Genomic DNA, 26,727 nt, shown 5'->3' with positions numbered 1-26,727 from the left:
CTATTCTTAAGTTGTACAGATAGTTGCTTTTGTGGTCATAAGAAATCATACTTGGATATAATAAAACAATACATTGTATAAATAGCAAACATCTCCTTCTCCCACCCCAGAGCAGGTAGTGCTCAGGTTGATTTCCATATAAAAGGGAAAATAGTTTGTTTTTCAAGGAACAACAACAAATGTTACTTTTAAAAGATTCAACTGAAGAAAGTCCAGATACCCACACTTACTATTAAGCATTCTTTAAGGAAAAAAAATATACCTAAGACAAGGCAAGAAATATCTATCAGGCTTCAGAAATACCAAGCATGATTAAAAATGAAAGGTAGTTGAGGCTGCAATAAATTATTTCACAAGATTTCAATATTGTCCCAAAGACTGCTTATATTCAAATGTCGAAAGATGTATCAGCAAAGCAAATTTCAGCAAACTAAAGAAAATTCTGTTTCTTGTATTTTTATTCCCTTTAAATAGTAAAGGAATTATACAAAGAAGCAAAAGATACCTAAATGTGACAATTTTGCATAATATATTCATGTTCCACAATTCAGTATTTCAAGACATGAAATTTAGCTGCACATTGGCAACAATTCAGACTTCACTTTTGCAAAATGTATAGACACTGAAAATAACTTACCCTTCATGATGATGGTGGTGGTGGTGGTGGTGATGGTGGTGGTGATGGTGGTGGTGGTGCTGTGGCCCAATAAATTGTCGGCAGTTAAATAATTCATTTCCAATTGCTTCCCCAAGGAAATCCCCTGTGTGTGTGATACAGGAATCTTGAGAGCCCTGTGATATGTGAGCAGTACTCATTTCACCAGTCATATCATGATCAGTATTCTCTGAGTGTGAACAGGGATCTAGCATTCTAATTCTGTTATCCACGGGTGGAACAGTTTCACTATTAAAAACATGGCTATTCCCAGGTCCATTGCTTACACCACTCCTATCTGTTGTTTCCTGCGCATCTCCCAAGCAAATGCCTGATTGAGATTCAATTTTTCGGCTTCGCAAATCTACACTCCGACTGGTTTTTTGGGAATTATGACTCTGGTCTTCATCTTCTTCCTCTTCCTCTTCCTTGAGAGCTTCAATATCTGCAATATCTTCTGACTGCACCTCACTGCCTGGGCTTCCTGCAGATTGGCTTGCATGGCTAGAGTTTGCCTCATTGCTTGATCCGTCACTATGACCACTGCTGCTACCAGGCCCACTGCTGCCATCTTCACCACTATTTGCAGTTTCATCAGAACTTCCCTGCATTGATTCCTATTTAAAAAAAAGATAATAAATCCATATCCTGAATCATCAGAGAATCAGGGAAGGTCACATGCTGCTCACAGATGATACACTATCCAATCTTATTCTAAAGGAAACAACAGCATATAAATCAGTTACACAAAAACGCACAATGGTTTAAAGGACTTTTTTTCAGGGGGGCAGAGACTGACTTGGTCAAAAAGACACCCAAATTATGTCAGGCATCCTAGGAAGAGCATTTTGGAAGACTATTTTCTGAAATGGCCAATTCAATGGCTGTTGCCAACCTGAAAAAAGATTGAGAGAGTACTGACAGAAGGACTTCAAATGAAGTCCTCAAGGCACAAGTAGACAATTCCAAATCTAACTGTAATTTTCACTTTTAAAAAACCCATTTGTTGTATAATCTTTAGCCCAAAATGTTGGTAAAATTCAAGTGTATCTAAATATTTTGTTTTACTGGTATGTTAATAAAGAATGATTTATAAACTAAAATGGCTAGGTTTGCCCAACAGACTGTATATACAGATGCAAATCAAATGATTCAGTGCAATGTATAAGCCCAGCCATATAATTCGAACAAAGAATACATCTTCCATACTATCAAATCAAATCAAATCAAATCACATTTATTTGGTCAATGGCCAGCAAAATTTAAAAGGAGAAAGTAAAACAAAGAAATACAATAATATACTACAGACCAATATTTGATTTGATTTGATTCATACTATCAAATGCATTGATCTTTATTAGCTTAATTTGCCTTTTGAAGTTGTCATCATTGAAAAAAATTACTATTGTACCTCTGTATCCGAAAGTCGCTGTTGGACATGTTTATTTCTGCTGATCAGTTGTTCTTCCATTTCAATGTCACTTCCTCCACTCTGATGAGTATCACTGTTGTCACTGCTTTGAGGGCTTGCTGCAGGTGACCCTATTTCAGAAAAAAAACCTGTTCAGGTTATTTCAGAAAATGTTAATTTAAATATAGGTTCAGTTATATCAAACTACTCCATAGTGTCAGCAAAAGGCTGTTGTGGCTCTTGCTATAAACCTTTGACTTGCCCTGCAACTAGTCTAACACCTAATAACATCAGCAATATAACTGCAAATTGACTTGGTGCTCTTGCAATAGATAAGTAATAAATAAATTTAATCTGTCTAAAATTATAAAAAGTATGTATGTGAAAGAGCGAGGAGTAGAAAGAGAATGCGCCAGCTGCTTGAAATTTAATTTAGTTCAGCTGCCACCTAAATGTGGAGTCCTTGGTGTTCTCTGAGCCTTGTTTTTTTCTTGACATTTCATTGCCAGACTAGGCAACATCTTCAGTGGCACTGAAGATGTTGCCTAGTCTGGCAATGAAATGTTGGCAAGAAAACAACAAGGTTCAGAGAGCACCAAGGACTCCACAGTTCAACCCTGAGCTACAAATATTTGCTTCGATTGGTGCCACCTAAATGAAAAATGGACAAAATGAGAGAACCTCTATGTAGAGGTTCCTAAATATAAGATGATTCTACCATAATGCTTTTCTGCAATAACTTACATGGTGATGGAGCTGCTCTTCGGAGCTCTTCTTCCTCTGAAGAGGAAAAAAAAGTGAAGATAGAACTGATTATATATAGCCAATAGTAGCAAACCAAAATTGTGATTAAGAATTAACTAACTCTTCTAGAGTGTGTTCTTTATTTTCTAGAGTATCCTGGCCTTTTCTCTCTGAAACTCTTATTTCTACTTTTGGACAGAGATGAAACAAGAGACTTATGGTTGACTAAGTAAGTTCTGTTTAAAGAATATATTACTCTCTATAATAAACTCAACCATAACATTTTAAATCTAGTTCTTAATCATTTATGGCGCCCAGGAAATAAATGCACACTCACCTTTCTTACTTCCCATTGGTAGATTTGTACTAAGTAAAGATGCAAAAGAACTCTGTTTTGATAGCTGGGCCTTAGCTGCTAGAGCATTATTCCACAATGCTTTTATGAGCATGGATGCCAAATATAAAGTCTGTTAAAAAAAAAAAATTACAATGCTCAAAAAGAAAAATGTGTGTTATTCATAAATCATAAATGTGCACTCTGTTATTCATAAATTCACAAATACAACACAAAGTAACATTATCTCTTGGGCTAAAATGGAATCTTCCTAAAGTTTTTTTTTCTATCATAACAAAAAAGGACAGAGAAGTAAATACTGACCTCTAATCTAAATAATCCTATGCATGCAAATGAATTTTCTCTTCAGAGCAAGGGCACCAAATCTGTTCGATCAGCAGTGTCATTCACTTTCACAACTATGTTCATATGTAATTTTGCTTAACTTCAACGAACATATGAGGAGAAATTTTCAGTGGACTGTGCCATAGAAAACAGACTGCTTTAAAATAATTTATTTCTACCTGTTCAGTATGTGCACTTGGGTGGAGGATGGAAACTAAGCTAAGAAGATGTCTAAGCGGCACAGGATCCAGGTTCTTGATCAATGAAGGAAACAAATCATGTATATAGCGGCTACAATGCTTCAACTATAAAAAGAAAGAGAAAGACGACATCAAGGGAAATGGCTTTTTTCCCCTAACAGTAAGCATGTATAAGTAACTTGTTATAGTTCGTATAACCTACGGATGTGCAAAACAACTCATGCACAAATCATTCCTTTGCATGGAACAGCAGGGTTTTTTGAGTGGTTTATGCGCAAACTGAAACAAGAACTTTTGACCCAGATGTGGAAAGAAATAAGGCTGTTTTGTTCCAGGTACAGACCAAACTGCAGTTGTTCTGACAAGACGAGTTACGGGGGGGGGGGGGGGGTCCATTAAAAAAAAAAAGGTGCAAGGGTTTCCTTGGTGACGATGGCTGAAGGGCAGCGAAGAAGGGAAGATGAGGAGTGGGCCAGTCTGCATGATATGCCATGCTGGAGCAGCAGCTGAGGGAAGGGTTGGACAATTGTGGGGAGATCATGGAGTGAGCAGGCTGATGGGATATGCCATTCTGGATGCTGCAGTAAGAAACAGATGCAGAAGCCATGAGGCAGAGGCAATGACAGCATCCTGGAAAGTAAGTATCCTTGTTTCTGATGAAGACGAGACAGCGTTTGACATAATTTTCAGAATACCTAGATTTCAGGTTTGAAACAGGTTCGAAATATGTTCTATTTTCCATTTTATGAACACCCTGTCATACTCTTAGTTTTCATTATTACCCTGCCCTCTCTTTTAAAATATTTTGCAAAATTGTTATATAGTAAAGAGAAACATACAAAAGATTAATAAAAGCATAAATGGCATTAGAGATGTAAAACATATTTTAAACAAAGGGAGAAAATAAGTCTAAGTCTAAATTTATTTAGCACTGAAGTATCTAATTCAGAAAAGTAATTATAACGTTGGCCACATAGTCACTGATTAGCACTGCAAGAAAATGATATTTATTTATTATCAAATTGTTTGAAATAAAAACAAAATGGTACAACTGGAATTTTTCCAATATACCAAGTCCTCCCTTTATATTCAAAACGTCAGCTTTCTCTATAAAAACTAAACCCCATTTATTATAAGCTCTTTTGTAAAAACTAAAAAACAACAAAGTCACATGCTCTTTTCAAGCCAAGAAAAATACTAATTCACCACCATGCAGACTTTGGCATACTGTATGTTTTTGCTTGTTTTTAAAATTAAATGTTTAGCAATAATTAGAACTTAATATAGCAGTCTCCACAAACACAAGCTTTAAAACTCCTCTACTGCTGAACTACTTACAAAGACTTTTTTTAAGTCTAGTGAAAAAGTAGACACTAAAATTGTCATATGGAGTCAAACCCGAGTAAAAAGAGACTTTATTTTTTTATTTATATTTCAAATTTCGTCACCACCCGTGTCACTCAAAGAGCAACTCAGGGCGATTTACAATACAACAAGAATACTTATTAAAATACAATAAAACAGTGTTCTTAAATAAGTAATATATTCCAAGGCATAGATGGTAAATAAGTTCTTGATCTATAGGAGCATCTTTAGGGTGCTAACCACCCTAGGGTTGGTTACCCCTCCTCACACCCCATGCGAGTTGGCAGAGCCAGGTCTTTGTCTTACAACAGAGAAGGGGAACACACAGTGAAACATTTCTACACACTTGGGAAACTGCTTTCCAATTTTGAGGATTCTGGTTTTTACAGTAACTATACCCTGAATGCCATGACATCTAATACTAATGAAGGTAAAGATCTGCACTCCAATATGCTACATTTAAACTGCTTTAATATGAAAAACACCTCAAAGTTTCTGGGTGCATATATAAATTGAACAATAAGTAGTTAATATCCAACTGTTGCCTTTCCATGCGTCATCAGAAAATTCCTTTCTTGTTTGAAATTTATTTAAATTTAGAGGCTGCCCAACTCCAAACAACTCTGGGTGGCTTACTTCAAACAGGCAAAGAAATTAAATAAATTAAATGACTTAAATGGAGAGACCTATTTTTTGAGCACTAGGTTTGGATATCACTAGACCTCTATTTTTTTTTTAACTCAAAGTAGCCGTTCATGACAGAAATCCCAAAACAACAGTAACTACAATAATACACATAGGCATGCACACAGACGTTTAAGAAACACAAGTTTAATTCAGATATAATTAAATTGTAATTTAGTGATATGGGAATAACCTGCAAACACATAAGGCTTGTGCATCTCTACAAGTTTTTCAGGTGCAAAAGAGAGGATTTACGCCTGTCATATTGAATAAACCCATTTCCTACTGCACCCAAACCCAAGTCTTGTCATCTTCTATTTTCTTAACATAACATTATTTTGCCTGAGACAACTTTTTTTGGCACAACTTCTTAAGTAAGGGTATACCTGTGCCGCAGCCCAAATGCAGTCTATATGCTGTGTACTAAGCCGGCCTTCAGCAGCAAGAAAATTAAGAATCACTTGGCACTGTTTAATGATCTGGAAAATATTAAGTCAAAATCAAAACATTAAAACTTAAACTTCATGATAAAGAGAGACAATCCTGCTTTATATTAAACATACCTCAATATGTAAATTTGGTCCAAAAATATGTTCTACTACATTGTTGTTGATTAGCCAGTCTGCAAGCTCTTTTGCAATGGATCTATATAAGAGGGGGAAAGCATAAGAAGGTAATTTGTATGCCCACATTTTATTGGTTACCCTAAAAAAAATACAGTAGCATTTCCTTATGTTAAAAAAAGATAGTCAATTTCCAAATTCAAATGTATTCAGTCTTTAATGCAGCACAAGATGAAAATGGATGGTATATACAGCTAACTAAAAAAATCAGGTAAACTAGCCTGAAATCCATGGCAGAAGAAAATTTTGCCCCAAGCATTTACGAAACTAAAATATAATTCCAGAGGCTTGTATAAAGGCAGGCTGAAATATTATCCCACTGTGTATTTCCAAATGAACATATGCAGGGTTAGATTATTGACTGTTTACCTGTGAAATGCTTACTGATTTCAAGCATTGTGAATTAAGAAAGATTATGAGAATTTGATAATTTTCTGCAACTCCTGTATTTTAAAGTAAATTTTATTTTCACTCTGGCCTTTATTATCAAAATGTTGCTCTGTATTAACTTTCCATCTATTATGAAAGAACAGGTTAAAAAAATCTATAAAATGATCTACTGTATTCTGAGACACATTTCTGATTCCTATTCTCTTCTTTCATGTATTTGAAAGTAGACGATAAATGTAATATTTATCAAAGACCACTGTTCAGGCATTGACTGACTGTCCATGTAACAGCAGTTTTGTTGATCCTTGCTGACCTTGGCTATTTTAGGTCAGGTTAGGACCCCAGAAGCTATTCTGTATGATAAAACTGTTTGCCATCAACACTCCCAGGGCATCAGTGGAATTATTCACAAAGAAGAAAAAATCTCTGACCTTAAACAGTTTGGGGGAAAAACAAGCAATATTCAGAGATTTGTTTCCATCCTCAGAAAAGATATAGTGGCATCACTACTTGCAGGGGATTACCTCTCCCTTCCATAATTTGAACAGCACTGTTTGCTGCCATGCAAATGTACTCGTTAGGAATGGGAACACCGAGCAGCAGAAAAATGGAGAATGGCAAGGGAGAAGATTTACAAAATACCAAAACTGCCATATTTTCAAAGTTTGCTAGTAAGCAAAGCAGCAGACAGCTACACTGGGAACTTCCTAAAGTATGTATATTGTAAATTACAGCACTAACTGATAGTTGTTCTTCATTGAACATTTAGCTAACTTGCAGAACTTCCATCAATCATTATCTACTAAGTCAGTGACATGCAATTTCTTTAGTCTGAGAGCCACGTAAGCCCTCTCCTATCAGTGTATGGGATGTATACCATCATTTACACTTGGTGCAAATCACCAAAATGTTATGGGGAGGAGGGAAAAGGGCATATTTGAATGATTGGAGGGACAGCTCAACCCTCCAGACAGGAATTGAGATTTTTGGTTAATGTGTGTTAAAATACCATGACTGTGCATATACAACTGTATATCATTAAAAATATCCATTTATTTTACAGACAAAAATGTCTGCTAACATGTAAATATTTGTAATATGGATGCTTTGGCTTTGCATGTGTAAACTCAGCCACTTGTACCCTTGACTCCAATGTAATTGGGGTAAGTTAAATTAAAGTACTCCAAAGTCAAAAGATACTTACGTTTCTGTATCTGAAACCAATGATTCATTATTACACACATCATTGAAAGTATGAAGTTGATTCTACAAGCAGAAAAAAAACCCCTTTAAATTTATAAATTCCAAAAGGATACAATTGATTTAAATGAAGTATCATTCAAAAGTTCCCTAATCGTATCAGTATCTCAATTTCTATAATAAAAATACTAAACAAATATTATTTTAGCCAATAAAGAACAGCAAGTTAATCAAAGCGGGTTCTTACCTCAAACTTATTCACAAACATCTTTAGGAAAGGTTGCCTCCCTTTTATGTTTAAGATACATGAGGAACTGATATACTAACTGCTATACTGACGCTTTCGTAGTGAAAATTCTTTAATTATTGCAATTCCTTATCTTCATCATTACAACCATTTTAATTTTATATATCATTAAAAATATCCATTTATTTTACAGACAAAAATGTCTGCCAACATGTAAATATTTGTAATATGGATGCTTTGGCTTTGGCTTTGGCTTTGCATGTGTGAACTCAGCCACTGAAATTTGGAATCATGATTTATGGTTTAAACTGTTTTGCAAATTGTGATTTTTTAAAATAAAACTTGATTAAACTTGCATGGGCTTTGACAATATGTGAATTTGGTCCCAGAGGCACACATATTTTACTACCAGTTTTGTTTAAAACCAGATTTACTCTCTCCCCCCCCCAAAATATAAATTTAATAAACACTGAACAGAGCAATTATTTCATTATTCTTCTTCCCACAAATTTTGCCAAATTTGAGTGCTACATCAAACACCTGCCCCAATTCAAAGTTACTCTATTTCTGATGGTATTTCACAGAGCCAACAGAGATGAGTAAATAAATTGGGGAAGGAGAAAAAAGGAAGCCATCTTACCTTCCAAATGACCCTGTGCTTGCTTTGGCAGCACATATGCTCAGGGCCACAGCTGGGGGGGGGGGCAACTGGGGCATGTGCCCCGGGCGCCACGCTGGTGGGTTGCCAAAATGAGCGCTGGGGGGGTGTCAAAATGGGCACGGAATCCACGTTTCCTCTGGGTGACACAGACCCTAGTAACGGCCCTGCATATACTACCTTCTAAATGACCCTTATTGCTGTTCACTGTGTGTGTGTGTCCACCTGTGTGCTAAAAATGCCCCCTTGATCATTTTGGTTCTGCTGCATTACTTAGAATATGACTTTTTCACAGGCGTCACACATTGAGTCAAAGTGTAATATGTCATACAAGTATACTCAAGTGGTTCTCAGCCGGGGTAGTTTGCCGTGGAAAAAGTAAGTACACCCTTGGCTCTAATACCTGGTATTGCCCCCTCTGGCAGAAAAAACATCAGGCAGACATTTCTTATAACTACTTACCAGCCTCTGACATCAACTGGGAGGAACGTTTTCCTACTCCTTCATGCAGAATTTTTTCAACTGTGCAATGTTTGACAGGTTTCTTCTTTCTCCCCTCACTCAATTTTATATATTTGGCAATTCTAGAACCCTCCATTTCTTTTTTTTCCCCTAGCCATTCCTTGGTGGATTTATTGGAATATTTAGGGTAATAGTCACATTGCAAGGTCCACTTTGTGTTGAGCTTCAATCTTCTGATCCTCAAGCACCCTCTGGTACAATGAAGAATTCACAGTGGATTCTATGCTGGTGAGCTGCCAGGCCCTGATGGAGCAAAGCAGCCTCATACCATAACACTTCCCCCACTACACTTTACACCTGGTATTGGGTTCTTCTGGTGAAATGCTGTCTTTAGTTTTTGTCAAACATGCCATGTGGTACTGTGGCCAAATAACTCTTACCTTTCTCTTGCTTGTCCAGAGCACATTGTTCTGGAAGTCCTGGTCTTTGCCTAGGTATTCATGAGCAAACTTTGGTCTTGCCCTGATGTTCTTTCTGGACAGCAAAGGTTTCCTCCTGGCACACCTCCCATGTAGATCTAATTTGTGCAGCTTCTTTTTAATTGTAGACTTATGCACTTTGACATCAGTAGTGGTGACAGCTACCTGAAGCTCACGTGATGAAATTCTGAGGTTCTTAAAGACTTCTTCCACCATGTTGTATTCTGCTCTCAGGCTGAACTTGCTGTGGGACAACCTGGCCTGGGCAAGTTGGCAGTTGTTTGAAATCTCTCCACTTGTAGATGATCTTCCGGATGGTGGAATGATATCCAATTGTTCAGTGATCTTTTGAAATCCCTTCTGAGACTCACAGGCATCTATAACCTTCTTTCTGAAGGCCTCCTAGTGCTTTTTTGATCTAGGTGATACCACACACTTCACCAACAAAGAGCAAACTAAATGTCTGAGGTTTAAATAAGACAGGTTTCTCCCAGATCCACTCTAGCAATGCTCTAATCATTTGCACCTGATCTGGTGCACATGATTCTAATTTTAGGTATTTGAGGTAATGATAATTGTAGGGGTATACTTACTTTTTCCACCTGTGAATTGTGTATTTATGTTTATTTAAATTACACAATAGACTACAAAATGTGAATGGTACATGATATTTGTTACTGTATATTATTTCCCCCTTTATCTATCAATATTGTTGAAATGAAGTTCAAATATCTGTATGGTGAAATATGCTGAAAGAGTAAAAAAATTCAGTGGGGTGTATTTTCTTCTTCACATGACTGTACTTTTTGAAGATATACTAGATTTTGTAGAACTTGCAGTGTACCATCTGAGTAATCTAAGATAGAGCTAACTTCTTATGAACAGTGTGTGCTTAGTGAATGTCAGAATTGACTTTATTTTTTTGCATTTTTAATAGTTTGACTTGGTTTTAAAATTTAAAAACAATCACCATAAAACAATGCTGGCATTCTATGAATAAAACTTATTACAAAGAAAGGTGCCGTGTGAGTCTACTTGCTAGAATCTACATGGACTATATACTGCTCAGGAGCAGCACTCAGTTTTTGCAGACATTGCATATCCTGTCAACAGAGTTCACATGCTGACCAAACCCGCTCCCCTCACTCAAATAACATTGCCTACTGGCCTGCATGGGCATGCAGTAGAGCTCCTACCAATGCCATCACATTCCTTTTGTCTAGTTTACCTGCAATGGCACATTTATAAGCTAAGTGGGAGCAAGGCAACTGTTTCTTATGGCTTGCAACACAATATCCAATCCTGGGGCATATGCAATTATAGCTTTCTGATTTTAAGCTAGCTGATCAAAAGGCTAGCCAGGCAGCCAGAGAAATAGGAGGAAGCTGGCAACAGCAACATCAGAAACTGGGGACTGCAAAAATCAAGTTGGCAGTTTTAGTAAGCCTACAGCATTTAAAAAACACTCTTTCCAGTAAAGGTAAAAATAAATTGTTTAAGAACTATAAACATAGTTGGGGTAGTGGCTGCCAATTTTATTGGTGGGACTATTAACAGTTTTAAATGGCATCCTAGTCCTAAAACTACAAGTCAAGAAGATTACAGCCCATCTCATTTTCCACATTATGTTATTCATGTAGAGAAGGACCTAGATACAGCATCCCCTGTATGTAGACTGGAGTTTACAACCCATTCTCTCATCTCAGTACCTTATCATCTTATTCAGCTGTGTGTGAGCCAAATCCTACTTTGGAAGTAAGATCATAATTGTTGAGGAACAGAAAAAGAATATTGTCTCAGAACAGTTTTACACATACCTGTTTACTTGAATATCTATATATCTACATATATTCAAAAGCGTCTTACTGTTATTTGACTAAGTCCAGCCAATCTCATGGTTAAGGTTGGTGACATAAAGTACTTAAATGCAAGATCAAGACTCTCTTTATCAAAACACAAGGCGGTATCCAATGGCTCTTTAACCGTGCTCCACATTAAATCTGCCATATTTCGAGCTGCACTCTGTCTTAACTCCTGGTCCGACAGTTTGCATAAATACCTACGCAGAAATACAAGGGAGTTCAAATTAATATTAACAAAACCAGTCAAATTAATTTGCCAGTCATCATAATTTTTACTGAAAATATGTAACATTATGGAAACCTTCACAGTAGAATTGTAAGTCATAGGAAACCACTCTACTCTAAGTTAAATACAACTAAATTTAAGTGTAATTTCATTTGGAGAAGACATGGCTGGAAGCATTTGACACAGGTTATCAAAAAGCATGTAAAAATCCATGTCACTTGTGACAATAATTTTATATAATTTTTAAATTTTTTAGATTTGTATGCTATCCACCAGACATGCCACTATCCCATTTTTAACTCAGAACTAGATTGGTAGAAGTAATTTGACTTTATCTAGGTTCAAGCAGAATTTAATCTTCTGTTCAATGGGTGCTTGAACCCAGATTTCTTCCATCCAATACATGAGCCACTGCACAATGGCTTTCAGATACAAAATTGAGATATGAAGTCTAAATGTCACATTCTAGAATAGCCTTTCCAACTTAGAATCCTGTTACTACCATGAAATTTCCTGCAACTGTAGTCCAACACATGTGAAGGGTACTAGGTTACAAAAGGTGGGACAACTCAACTACAACTGAGATTACATGGCTGATTTCCACAGCTGTAGTATAATGCCAGAAAAAGACACATACAATTTATGCAGCAGCCAAGAGGTGCTAGTTCATGCCCACCTGCACTACAAAGCACATTTTCCCCTTGAATCCAAAGAGCTGCACAGTTCTAACAGATAATTATTTATTTCTTAAATACTAAAGAGAATGCAGTGGTATGGATAGCTATGGGTGCACCAAGATATGCCCATATACTACCAATGTTATGTGAGCTGTGCTGGCTCCCAGCAGGCTTCTGAGTGTATTTCATGGTGCTAGTTACCTAATGAAACCTTTCATGGTACAGTGCTGGGTTATTTGGGTCTATCTCCAACTGAATGTGCCCATCCTGCAAATCTGACAGGGTGGACATACTCTGGGTACCTTCTATAAAATAATGTCATCTAGTGGGACCCAGGAGGTGTTCCTTCTCTGCTGTGGCACCTGCCCTCTGAAACAGGTTACCTCCTGAGATCTGGATGGTCCTGATCCTGCTGGCTTTTTGTACGGCCTTGTAAAATCTGGTTTTTCCCCTGGGCCAGGGTGTTAGATGGGCCCATCTGTAATGGCTGTTATTAAGTAGTTGTGGGCCACATTTTGTTGTTGTTTTACTATTCGGTTGGAATTGTATAGATTTTAATCCTATGTTAGCCACCCAGAGCCAAAATTTGTCAATTGGGTTGCCATACAAATTGATTAATTAAATTCATACGTGCATAAATTGCCAACATTCTTCTAAATACTCAGAATTACTGGATTTTTTTACATTTATTTTACATACATAAACGTAATTATTTTTCCTGTTAGGATGAGAGAAGGACAGAGCGTATGTGCACATGCAGTATGTGATGTGTATGGGCAGATACATTTTTTAAAAATAATCATGGTAGCATGTACAGTCTGTGAACACCCATAATTAAAAATTAGTCAACAGATTTGTTGGTCAGATTAATGCCATTAATGATTCTCCTGTTACTAATCAAATCATTGTAAACAATACTATATGGCGGCCAATAAATTTCAATAAGTAAATAAATTAGCATTTGGTGTCATATTCAAAACATTGTAACAGCAACTAGAAATCAGTGCATTTTATACAAATAAATCCCAGAAATTAGAAATATCTGCAAAAAGTACCTGATGACATAGGTCCTAAAAGGTATAATGTGTTGCATGACAGCAGGGATGTGCAGCCATATTCTGATCTATGCAGAAAGTACAAAAATTGAACAACTTAAACTGAAATGTCTTACAGCAACAAACTTAAGACACATATATTTGCCAACTAGGAGGAGGAACATTTTTTTCTTCCCTCTTAATGTTTTTATGTTCATGAAGAACAGTCCAAAAGACCAGTTTGCCATAGCTTACAAGGCACAAAGAATGAAAGATAACTTGTGGCCTCTATCAAGAATGTCACATTAGGGAACACCATCCTAAAGAAAGTGGGGGAAAACTTTTCTTAAAAACTTATTATTGATGCCTTTTCCATTAGCACTAACCATGGAAATAGAAAGAAAGCACTATCATACGAAACCTTGCACTGGAAGCTCATACAGAAGAATGTCGTGGCAAATAGAAATGAAAAAGGGAAATATGTAATAACAGAATCAACCACCAACAATAAACTCATATTTTATCTAGTCATTCTAATGCATAAAACAATATGTATTATTTCAGGGCAGGACTAATGGAGGGTCATGCCTGGGATTTTGATTTTTATTAAACAGCTACAAAGTAAGAGAGGAGAGCATGAGTTGATAAAAAGATGAAAGATACTTAATGACCAATTCTATAGCCCTCTCATCCCAACTGCTTTGTAACATCATCTAGGGCAGTGTTTCTCAACCATAGCAACATTGACATGTGTGGACTTCAATTCCCAGAATTCCCTAGCCATCATGCTGGTTGGGGAATTCTGGAAATTGAAGTCCACACATCTTAAAAGTTGCCAAAGTTGAGAAACACTGATCTAGAGTTTCAAATGCAAGTTTATCACATTACAAGAAAATAGTAGAGACAGGTACTTGCAAGAAAGATGTTACCAACGGGGGAAAAGTGAAGCATTACTTCTCTGCTTTAACGATGTTCTCCATCACCGTTTGACAAAAATCTATGGTGATCCCAAATATCTACCTTTGCCCTCAATACTCCTGACAACCGCTCCATAAGAAAGCCATTATTACTGCAGATGAAGATCAGAGGTATGATGATCTTCCACCTCATCTTCTGAGATCATGTTTTAAGCAAGATTTGAACTAGGAATTCCTGGTTTGAAATTCAGTCTTTTGACCAATATAGAACACTGGCTATAGTGTGAAAGTAACTGTCTGTGAACTTTAGAACTAGCCATCATCCTGCTGTACTGTGATCTATAATGTGATCAGAGCTTCATCTCTAAATCCTATTAATAGATAAAGAGATGATGGTTAAACAAATAATGCCCAAAACAGTGTACTGTGTCATATTATTAACACACTGATCCAACATTCAGTGTCTTTGTTGAAAAAGGTAACTGACTGCATCGTTTTTAGCAGCAGACTTTACTTAAACCTTTCTGGCACCACTGATCAATCCTGCAAATCAGCTTGGAGGTATTTTGAACATTCATCTTTGCAGAATTACTTCAACTTGATATTTTCAAACTATCTTGTATAAACTCCAGGGCATGCCACAATATTTCAGTTGGATTAAGGTCAGGGTACAACATTTCTTCTTTTTCAGCCATTCTGTTGCACGTTTACTTCTGCATTTAGGATTACTGTTGTGTTGCATGACCCACATTCATTTAAGCTTAGATGCATACCATGACAGCTGCAAAACAGACCAAACCATATACAGGTAGTCCTCAACTTACATTAGTTTAACGACCGTTGGAAGCTACAACAGCACTGAAAAAAAGTGACTTATGACCAGTCCTCGCACTTATGACTATTACAGCGGCCCTGCGGTTATGTGATCAAAATTTGGGCGCTTGGCAACCAGCACGTATTTACAATGATTGCAGCGTCCTGGGGTCACATGATCACCATTTGCAACCTTCCCAGCTGACAAGCAAAATCAATGGGGAACCATGTGATTCACTTAACGACTGCAGTGATTTGCTTAAAGGCCACGGCAAAAAAGGTAATAAAATTGGGTGCAACTCAATGACTGCATTGCTTAGCAACAGAAGTTCTGGTCCCTAATGTGGTCCTTAGTCGAGGACTACCTGTATTCCCATCACAATACTTCATGGCTGGGATGATGTTCTCTTGCTGGAACTGCAGTGTTCTGTTTTCTCAAAGTATGTTTGTCAGTTTGTCAAAAAGTTCTACTTCTGTTTCATTTGCCCACAAGATACTGTTCCAATAGTCTGCTGGATCATCCAGCCTCAGAAGTACTGACAAAGTTTGCTTTTTTAGGTCCACAGAGAGCTCTTTTGATTGGGACATGCTTCACTTCCACAAACTTGTGTGTGAACAGCAGACTCCAATGGTAGCAGCCAACATAAGTGGCATGCCCTGAAGCAGTTGGCTGACCAAAGTGATGGTCGTCAATATTTATGGATCCATCTGTTGAAAATCACAGCATATGGGACATTGCACATTTGAATGTAAAAGAAAATAGTTAAAATAATTAAGAAACCAGTTTTTTTAAAAGATTAAGTTGTATGTTTATGAAACTAGGAAAAGAGGGAGGATACAATAGATCTGAATGAACATGATCTGGTGATGGGGAGTGGATGAATACATGAGAAAGTGAAGGTATTGTTTTAATTATGAATAAGGTAAAACATGTCAGAAGGTATGAGCTGGTTTCATCTAGGGGTGCGTGGAAGCAGAATGGTGATTACTATATGTTGTTCTCCAGTGAATGGTGATAATGAGAGTACCAGGATGAGTTTAGGGGAAAACTGCTCAACTTCCTAAGTGAATGTGCTCTGGGGGTAGAAGGCTATTTTGTTAGGTGACCTGAACAGATGGGTGGGAACAAGATGATGTGGTGATTTGAAGACTCTATGTCCTGGGGGAAACAAAAAGCAAGGAGGGAGAGACAGAAAAGCTGGATTGTCCAGAGACATCCATAAAAGCCAATCCAAAACCAAACCAAAGGTCTGTTCACAAAACAAGGAAGAGGAAATAGATGAGTTATTTTCATTAAGGGGAGGAGGTCTGGAGGATGCTCATTGGTTATGGTTTTTGCCTAATTAGAGAAAATATTGTAGAATTTGTATAATTTGCAGACAGGGATAAAGCAACAAAAGAAATGGAAGATTTATGTTTCAAAACCAAGGTAGTTGTGTTTAACAGCAAAAATGGAGTGAAAAGTTGCAAGTTATACATACATGGAAATGTGTGCATGTACTGGTAGAATGCTGGGTAACTTCTCTTCAATCTCCAACCAGGGGAGAAAGCAGATGCTCATCTTTAAAGGGTCCTGGAGAAAGCAGATTATCTGGACCCTTTTCAGGTAAGGTTCATGTTGGGTTATAATACTGAGACAGGAAAGGTCACATTTATGAATGACCTCTGGAGGACCCAGGATGGGGGATGGTGCATCCATCCTTGCCCTTCTGGATTTCTCAGCTGCTTTTGATATCATCTATTATAGTATCCTTCTGGACTAACCTGGGGTATTAAGAATGGGGAAGCACTGTTTTGCAGTGGTTCTCTTCCTTCCTCCAGGGCCAGTTCCGATCTGTGTTAGAGGGAGGGAGAGAGGTTCTAGCTCTAGACCCCTTTTATGTAGGATGCCTCAGGGCTTGGCCCTCACTCCACTCCAATTTAATATCTACATGAAACCAGTACGATCATTCATTGGGATTGGATGAAATCATCTATATACTGATATTAGCTATATATTTCTACCCCTTGCTGAACAAGTGATGCCATCAAGGTACTTACACAGTGTTGAGGCTGAGAGGATGTGGATGGGAAAGAAGGGGGTGTGACTCAACCCAAGCAAGATGGAGTAGCTTTGGGTTTTTGGATATCTTGGATCTAGAGACTTTTCATTTTTAACTCTCAGCAGGGTAGCACTCCCCTGGAAACCACTGGTACGCAACTTGGGACTCCTCCTGGAGTCACAGCTTCTGCTCGAGAGCAGATGGAAGCAGTGACTAGGGTGGGGGTGAGAAGCAGTTAGCATGAACTCATCTTGTCCACCAATTGCACCTGTTCCTGGACCAGGAGGCTCTGCTCATGGTCATTCATGCCTTAGTTGCTTCCCGATTGGACTATTGTAATATGGTCTACAAGGGGCTGCCCTTGAAAAACACTTGGAAGTTTCAGCTGGTCCAGAATGCAGTAGTACACACAGTTCTGGGCACACCAAGGTTCACCCATGCTACACTGCTGTTGCACAAGCTGCACTGCCTTCCAGTATGCTTCCAAGTGCAACTCAAGGAGCCAGTTATCACATTAAAGCCCTGCATGGCACAGGGCCAGGTTACTTTTGGGAGCATCTCTCCCTGAGGGTTTCTGCCTATCCCACCAGATCCAACTGTGTGTGTGTGTGCGCGTGTGTGTGTGTGTGTGTGAACTGTTAGCCAGAGTAATGAACCGATGGGTGACCATATAGATTCAATGAATGAATGAATGACTGCTGTCACCAGCATGCAAATTTACTCTTCAATTTTGTACAGAAATTACCACTTTAATACTTAACAGGCCATGGTCATTCTAGAAGTTTCTGAATAAAAGTGGCATCCTGTACTTACTAACAAACTAAGCCTGCACTAAGATTGGTTAAGACTGTGAGAAACTTAGAAATTAAATGTTAATTTGAGTCTCCCTTCTACTCAGCACTATAATAGTGCTGATTCTGAATTACAAATGAAAAAGGAATTCTATTAATTCTGAAATTATCATTCAATGACCGGTTTTGAGCCTGCTCCATTTTTGTCTATTAACTGAGTATCTGATCTCACTGTATGTTACTATGGGGCCACATTACTTTTAGTGGCTTGCAAAATAGTGTATTTTCAACTCTCAAAAGCTCTGACTTTAGGACAGTAACCATCAAAGATAAGAGACAGCATTACTCAGCGAACAAAAGAATTTCAAATGGTATACGCCAAATACGTTCAATGAAAAGTTCCCCTTTGAGGGGGTCCTTATTTATTAAAAAGGAGAGTTCTGTCAATGCCCATTCATAGGGTATTGGTCACACTGCTTTACCAACAGATAGCACACACCAAAAGAAGCATTCTATGTGAAAGCTGTATTTCACTATGCTATCATGTCAAAATGAGAAATATAGTTTCTACAACAAGGTGGTATCAATGGAAATGAACTCTGCCATTCCCATCTCATCCTACATCCAGCTTATGAATAGGTCTCTTGCTTATTTTCAATCACCGTGACGACAAACCTAAAGGCAGCAGTTGTTGGCCATGTAGAACTCATGCAAGGCAAGAGTCAGTCAGAAGCAACTCTGAAGAAGTTCATTTGGAGTTATCCCTCTCAGAAAGTTGAGCGTGTCTTACTACTTTACTTCCACAATTCAGCAGAAGCAGGAAAAGAGGAAAAATTGCTTTTTTTGTTACGTCATGAGAATGGCAACTTCTGAAAAAATGTGGATTTTAAAATTTTGCTTTGATTTACTTGAAATAGAAAAGAAATGAATGGAAACTAGAGAAAGAAGTTTAGCAATAATAAAACAATATCTATCAATGTTAATTAACAAAACCAATGTCCAGATCCCATATGTGGAAGTGGTGACAACTGTTACCTAATTATCCCCACCCTTAAAAAGGATCTATCTTGACCAGAACTCAAAAAGGAATTTTGAAAACTTATGTAAAATAGAACAGAGATACTGCAAACTTCTAAACATTTTTCTGCATTTGGAATTTTAGCCAATGACTACAGTAAGAAACATAAAAGCAAAGTGATCCCCAATTTTTAAAAGCAGCAATTTTGTCATTTTAGCATTACCATGAGAATTACAAGTTTAATCAATGCCACAGCTTGAGAATATAGTTGTTTAGATTTGAATTCAAGTTAGTATCTCTTGGTGGAAACGTTATTACACATGGCATTAGTAAAATTAGAGAACTGTAGACATATACTTACATTAGAAACCACAGTGATAAATGCATGTGCTATAAGAAATGGCAACGTTTCAGGAGTTCCATATTCAAAACAGTCCTTCATGAGGGATAGGCCATTTTTTCCACAAAATAAGCAAACATAGCGAAGCAAGTGCAACGGTACTTCTACATCCTATAGAAATAAAAGCAGTTTTTTACATTTAAAAAATCCACACATACCTTTCCCATTCAAAATAATTACTCCTATATACTATTCTAAAATCTTATCTCCATGCGCACTGAAGCAAGATTTCAGGGTCAGTATAACTTCCTTTTGACTTCAAAGCACAATTCAATGTATTGATTTTGACCTAGATGTTGAAAGTGAGAACTAAATCTACATAATGCTGTGATATGTATGAAACTTCTGTAGTTTTACATTTCATATGCTCTGCATATATTTAGATCTATACATTAAGGCTGAACTGCTTTGAAGTCCCTGAAAAGCCTGAGCATATTCATTTTACATATTTTTTCAATTTGTCATTGTAGATTTATTTGGCCCTTCAACTCTAAATACCACAGGGCTTTGCACAGTTTGACCCATGAAGAACATAACTGTGTATAGTTGCGTACAGTCATTCGTAACAGTCTATACACAATGAAAGAGTGCAGCTGTATTTGTCCATCCATCCAACAGCCAAAAACTTGCATTAAGTTGTTTGAAATTATGGATGGTTCTTATATGTGGCTTAGATGAGCTGGGTGGCCATACAAATCAATCAATCAATCAATCAGTGGTGCAAGTTTCTGTTAATCCAACACAGATATACAAACTGAAAAATAAGTAATTAAGTAAATAAGTGGTGCAAGATTCTAATAATCCAACACAGGTATCAGGCACTCAAACACGAAATGCAAGGCTGCATACAGATTTACATAGCATTCATTATGATGTTAATTCTGTTAAAGCAGAGAAGATGGTTTACAAACCACAATAGCTGAGTTCATGTATAATCAAAACTACATTGTGGCTTATTACAATACATAAACTCAAACAATACTGAGTAGGTAGACTAGTACAAGGGGTTATAGCTCAGTGATGACATCGTTTTTGAGCAGCATAATTATTATCTTCAGGTATAGCTAGTAAAGATGTCTGGCATGAATATCTGAAGAGCTGTTGCCATCAAGGTAAAACCACCTGCTGTAACTCAGTGTTCTCCAAATGAATTGGTATTATATGTTCCCAGATTTAGTCATGCAGAAGGTTGTAGACTAAAGTACCAGCTGAAACCCTTCCTGAGGTTGGCTTTCGTATTTATCCACTCTTTGATTATGCCCCATCTTGAGCACTGCATTGTGAGTGTTCAACAGGTGCAGCTATTAGGCAGCTATGCTAAAATCACTGTATGCTACAGAGACTATAAAATGCCTATACTGAAATATCTGCACAGAATGAGCCAGTAAGTAATCAGCAATATAAGGTGTTTCTCTAAATTACTAAATGCGGGTTAAACCGCTGAGCTGCTGAGCTTGCCAGTCGGAAGGTTGGCGGTTCGAATCCGCGTGACAGAGTGAGCTTCTGTTGCTAGTCCCAGCTCCTGCCAACCTAGCAGTTCGAAAACATGCAAATGTGAGTAGATTAATAGGTACCGCTTCGGCGGGCAGGTAACGGCGTTCCGTTTAGTCATGCCAGCCACATGACCACGGAAGTGTCTACGGACAAACGCCGGCTCTTCGGCTTTGAAACAGAGATGAGCACCGCCCCCTAGAGTTGGACACGACTGGACTTAATGTCAAGGGAAACCTTTACCTTTACCTTAGGACTTGAATATGTAACAGACTACTTCTCCTATTATAAACCTGTCTGATCACTAAGATCTGTAGCAGAAGCTTTTTTAAAGATACCTCCATTCTTAGAGACCCACTTTTTTTTTTAACATACAGGAGAAAGACTTCCCTTGGACTGCTTCCAGGCTACAAAATGAAGTCCTTTGGATGTTATATTTGGCCAGTCAGTATTTAGATAATCTGTACAGATGGATATATTTTCCCCAGACTTTTATTAACTTTAGTATTAATTCCAGATTTTCACTTTTTATAATTTTTAATGTTAGCCTCCTTCAGTATGTTTTTAAATGTTAGCCTCCTTCAGTATTTGCTACAGTAGGTAGAAGGTACATGAAATAAATAGGCAATGTAAAATAATACTGATTCAGTATAGTGCAGCTTAAGAATCTTATTTAATGAACTTTTATTTGAACTGTATTCAGGACAATACACAAGCCACTAGAATGATTTCATTAACAAAATTAATAGGCTGTAATTTTTGAAACTGTGCATTTTTAAAAAGAAATGAAAAACTTACATTCATATCACAGAATGCCCCTAATATATTGCTTTCTTGTGCAGAAATATCCTGTTTAAAAAAGCATAAATTATTTAATTATGAATGTAACAAATATGTAAAAATAATTAAGGCACACTTGCAGAAAATAATTATCAGGACATAAAATCTAATATATTATCATTCCCTTACTCTGTTCTATGCTAAATTTGTATCTCTTCTAGGATCAGTAAAAAATGTAGCATTTCAATTTGTGTATGTTGTCCAAACTAGTGAATTACTCAGCGTAACAGTTATTAGCATAAGGAAACAAATCCCTTTGAATACTGAAACTAGGATTCAAACCTATCCCAGGGATAGTAGAACAATGTGTTCAAGGGCAAGTGTAAAAAAATCACATTATTTCACAGCACTGAATGGCAGTCTTGCACCAAATGTATAATGAACAAGTCCAGTAGTTCTGATGGAAAGGAAGACATACTCATTGCTTTACAATTATACGTTACTGTACTTGAATGTTACTTAAAACTGGTATAACAACACATGGTCAATGTTAGCCTCCCTCAAGCTCATCAACTTTTTCTCACTTTTTAAATCTTAAGATGGTTAGGATCAAACAAGCCAAATTTAAAATATGATTTAATGCTGGTCTATTTATACAAACCAAAGTTAGCATAAATCCAGAACTCTGTTTCTGTCATGCAACTACCTGTGATTAACAAAGGCTTCAGACATCACCCTCACAGGTGTATGTGAAGATGGGACATTTATGTCCTGCTAAAATGTATCATCTGAAAAACAGTTAATCTATTAACCAGCCAAATAAGCACAACTTCTCTATTACATGTAACATCCCTTTAAGTCCTTGGAATATGGTGACTTTTTTCAATAACCCAAGGAATCACAATAGCAGAATTTATTACTGAAAAATGTCACTGGACCTACTGTATCAATGTTTCCAAATGTTCGAATACCTGCCTCTGCTGCTCTGGATATTTGAATCCCAAGCTGTACAAGTCTAGATTTGGACCCCTGGGAGAACCGAAATCAGGGGCCAGAATTATTGCCAAACAGTAACAGCTTACATTAGAAAAACTGCCCAGAGTTGCTGGGAGTCAGGTGGCACATAAAGTTAAATTATTACTATTATTAAAAACGTAGTAGAATGACTAGAGCATATATACTTTAAAGGTTCCTTGTGGGTCAGTGATCTGCAATATTACTTGACCCAAATGAGTCGGCTGGTTTTATATATATGTGCGTGTGTGCGCGCGCGCATGTGCACACACTTGCACACACACACCAATGTGCAGATTCTGGTCCAACTTCAGGCACTGAAAACTCTACCAGAGTGAAGTGCAGCATGTACTTATGTAATTATGACTTCAAACATCACTGTTTCTGAGCATGGTTTTCAAATTTAGCCTGAAAGCACCACTGTGTTGTGTCAATAACCAGATTGTCTGAACTGGACCTGACTTAAATTTTTGCTCATTTATGCAACTCACTAGATAGCCCTGAGTTAATCACTCTCTGATACAAGACTTTTGTGAAGACAAGGTAAACCAACCTCCCTGCAAGTTACTGCGCTCATATAAACAGGAAATACATTAGATTGTTCCATTCAAACCACCTAAATATTTTCACTTCTCTTGCTATATATATATATCTCATATAAATAAGCTACTTGCATCTCTCTAGTTAGGACAGCTGCAGAAAGTTATCAGATGCTGATTATACTTCAAATGAAGGATACTTATTATTATTGCCAGATTTTATAACACTCAGGAATTAAAGCTAACTTTTATTTCATTTTCACACAAAAAATGGCAGTCTGGATAACATGTACCTCTATTGTGGGATGTGTGTTATGCTTGTAGGCAGTATACAGAGGAAACTGGATCTGAAAGATTTTTGCAACACAAAGCAAGAGTTTTTCCTTCTCTTCAGTGCTCCATATGCTAAAGGCATCAGAACCTTGTGTGGATTCTTCTTCTGTCAGGATACAAGTTCTTCCAGGATCTATTTTTTTCTCTGTAGTTTTGTGTCTGTCTGCATTCTCTTCTTCTCCATGAGTTTCTCTTTCTACATTCAGTGGCTCATCAGATGCATTATTTTCATCTTGCCATGCTGAGTCTAAGTTAATAGTGCAATGTTTACACAGCTGGTCCCGAAGAGCCTGTACTTGAGCAATCACTAGATTTATAAGTGCACACACAACTTGGTTGAAAATCTCCAAATGCTTATATTCCTTGAAACAGCATAGACACTGCCTGTTTAAAGAAAGGCAAAAATAATAATTAAAGTTAAGAGTTCTACAAATAACTGTACCAAGTACTTTATGTGAACAACATGGGGTCTTTTGATATTGCTGAACTACACTTATTTATTATTCAAATTTCTATTACTGCCCATCTCCCCGCAAAGAGGGGGACTCTGGGTGGTTCACAATAAAATTATCCTTTAAAACCTCAGCACATAAAATTACAAAGTCAACATCCACAATACTAAAATAATAAATATAAATATAAAATCCAAGTGGGAAAATTTCCATTCGGTAAGGAGAACTCTACATCACCAGCCACCCCCAGGAAGAGCTGGTGCCCTTCCCATCCCAGGCGAGGTGGTAGAACCAGGTCTTCAAACCCTTCTGGAAGGTTGGGAGAGAAGGGGCCTGCCTCACTTCCGGGGGCAGAATGTTCCAAAGGACAGGCGCCACTGCAGAGAAGGCTTGCCTCCTGGATCCCACCAAGTGAAACTCCCTTACTGATGGGATCCATAGCATGCCCTCTCTGCATGACCAGGTGGAACGGGTCGATGTTATGGGGATGACATGGTCCCTCAGGTAGCCTGGCCCCATGCCATGTACAGCTTTAAAGGTCATAACCACACCTTGAATTGGACCCAGAAGCAAACTGGCACCCAGTGCAGCTTGCGCAGCAGTGGTGTCACATGTACCGATCTTGGGGCACTCATCACTGCCTGCGTGGCTGCATTCTGGACCAGCTGAAGCTTCCGGATACTCTTCAAGGGTAGACCCATGTAGAGTGCTTTGCAATAGCCTATGTGGGAGATGACCAGGGTATAAGTGACTGTCTCGATCCAGGAAGGGGCATAACTGGCGCACAACACGAAGTTGCACAAAGGCCCTCCTGGCCACAACTGCCACCTGTTCTTCGAGCAGGAGCCATGAGTCCAGGAGGATCCCCAGATTATGCACCGGATTTGTCTGGGGCAGTGCAACCCCATCCAGAACCAGAGATGATAATGTCCCAGATACAGAAGAACCATTAACCCACAGCCACTCCATCTTACCAGGGTTCAGATGAAGCCTGGTGTTCCCCATCCAGACCCCTACAGCCCCCAGACACTGCGAGAGGGCAGTCACAGCATCACTTACCTCACCCGGGATAGAGATGTACAATTGAGTATCATCAGCATATTGATGATACCTCACCCCATGGTGACTGATTATCTCACCCAGTGGTTTCATGTAGATGTTGAAAAGGAGCGGAGAGAGTACCGAACCCTGCAGCACCCCACAAAGAAGGGGCCGAGGGTCGGACCTCTTGCTCCCTATCACCACCGACTGGGACTGGCCCCGGAGGAAGGAGGTGCACCAGTGCAGAACCACGCCTCCCACCCCCAATTCCCCGAGCCACCCCAGAAGGATGCAATGGTTGACGGTATCAAAAGCTGCTGAGAGGTCAAGAAGAGCCAGGATGGATGCACTTCCTCCATCCCGCTCCCGCCAGAGATCATCCATAAGCATGACCAATGCAGTCTCTGTCCCATATCCCACCCTGAAACCTGACTGAAAGGCGTCTAGATACGGCATTTCATCCAGAATCCTCTGAAGTTGTAACACCACCCCCTACTCAACCAACTTCCCCAAAAAGGGGAGGTGGGAGACTGGACAAAAATTGTCCAGAACAGTAGGGTCCAATGATGGTTTCTTGAGGAGTGGGTGCACCAGTGCCTCCTTAAAGGCAGCCAGAAACACCCCCTCTCTCAAGGATGCATTAACCATCACCTGGACCCAACCACATGTCACCTCTGGGGCTGCCTTCACCAGCAAGGAGGGGCATGGGTCTAGATGACATGTGGTTGCATTCACAGTCCAGAGGATCCTCCTCCACTTCCTCTGGCCCAACAGGATCAAACTGTTCCCGCATAACAGGATAAGTACGTTCCCTCGGCATCTCCTCAGACTCTGCCCCACGCTTAGAGTCCAATTTGGAACGAATCTGAGTGATTTTATCCTGCAGATGCTCAGAGAACTCCTCCACACGGCCCTGTAGGTGGGAGCCTAAACCCCCTTACCTAATAAAGATGGAGTAATTTTAAACAGGGCCGTCAGGTGGCATTCTGCGGACGCAATAAGAGCAGAGAAATATTGATGTTTCACTGTGCTTACCGCCACAAGGTAGGCCTTAATAGCAGCTCTAGCCTGTGTTTGGTCAGATTCAGTCTTTGTCTTCCTCCAGCGGCGCTCTAGGCGTCTCTTAACCCTCCTCAAAATCCACAACTCTTCCATGAATCACAGGGAGTTTTGCATAGAATGGGGCAAGAGAGGCCGCATAGGCACGATCCTGTCCAAGGCCCTGGCCACCTCCCTCTTCCAGGTTGTGGTCAGGACCTCTGCTGGACCACACAGCAGATCCATGGGTATAACCCCCAGCTTCTTCTGAAACCCTACTGGATCCATCAGTCGCCAGGGGCAGACCAACTGAATGAGTCCTGCCTCCCTGCAGAGGGGGGCAGCACAAGAGAATCTCAGGGCCACCAGGGCATGGTCTGACCATGACAATGGAAACAGATCTAGATCTCCCCTCAGATCACATTGCCATTGCTCTGACAAGAAAACCAAGTCCGGAGTGAG

The 26,727-nt window shown here is 38.7% G+C and overlaps 1 protein-coding gene across 1 annotated transcript in view; it reads right to left on the bottom strand.

Annotated features, from left to right (window-relative positions):
• The window catches only part of USP34 (ubiquitin specific peptidase 34), a 617,663-nt gene that overhangs the window by 573,815 nt on the left and 17,121 nt on the right, over positions 1-26,727 (bottom strand). Inside the window, exons 3-15 of the mRNA XM_063301132.1 lie at positions 23,695-24,118; positions 21,867-21,917; positions 19,539-19,688; positions 13,618-13,685; positions 11,664-11,856; positions 7,956-8,017; positions 6,302-6,383; positions 6,125-6,217; positions 3,669-3,794; positions 3,148-3,277; positions 2,811-2,846; positions 2,067-2,197; positions 638-1,272 (exon numbers count right to left, since the gene is read on the bottom strand). Of these exons, the coding sequence (XP_063157202.1) occupies positions 638-1,272; positions 2,067-2,197; positions 2,811-2,846; positions 3,148-3,277; positions 3,669-3,794; positions 6,125-6,217; positions 6,302-6,383; positions 7,956-8,017; positions 11,664-11,856; positions 13,618-13,685; positions 19,539-19,688; positions 21,867-21,917; positions 23,695-24,118 (2,181 nt within the window). The remainder of the gene's footprint in view (positions 1-637; positions 1,273-2,066; positions 2,198-2,810; positions 2,847-3,147; positions 3,278-3,668; positions 3,795-6,124; positions 6,218-6,301; positions 6,384-7,955; positions 8,018-11,663; positions 11,857-13,617; positions 13,686-19,538; positions 19,689-21,866; positions 21,918-23,694; positions 24,119-26,727) is intronic.

The sequence above is a fragment of the Candoia aspera genome, chromosome 1 (genome assembly GCF_035149785.1).
Source record: "Candoia aspera isolate rCanAsp1 chromosome 1, rCanAsp1.hap2, whole genome shotgun sequence".
Taxonomy (NCBI): Eukaryota; Metazoa; Chordata; class Lepidosauria; order Squamata; family Boidae; genus Candoia; species Candoia aspera.
This window is presented reverse-complemented; position numbering and strand designations above follow the sequence as displayed.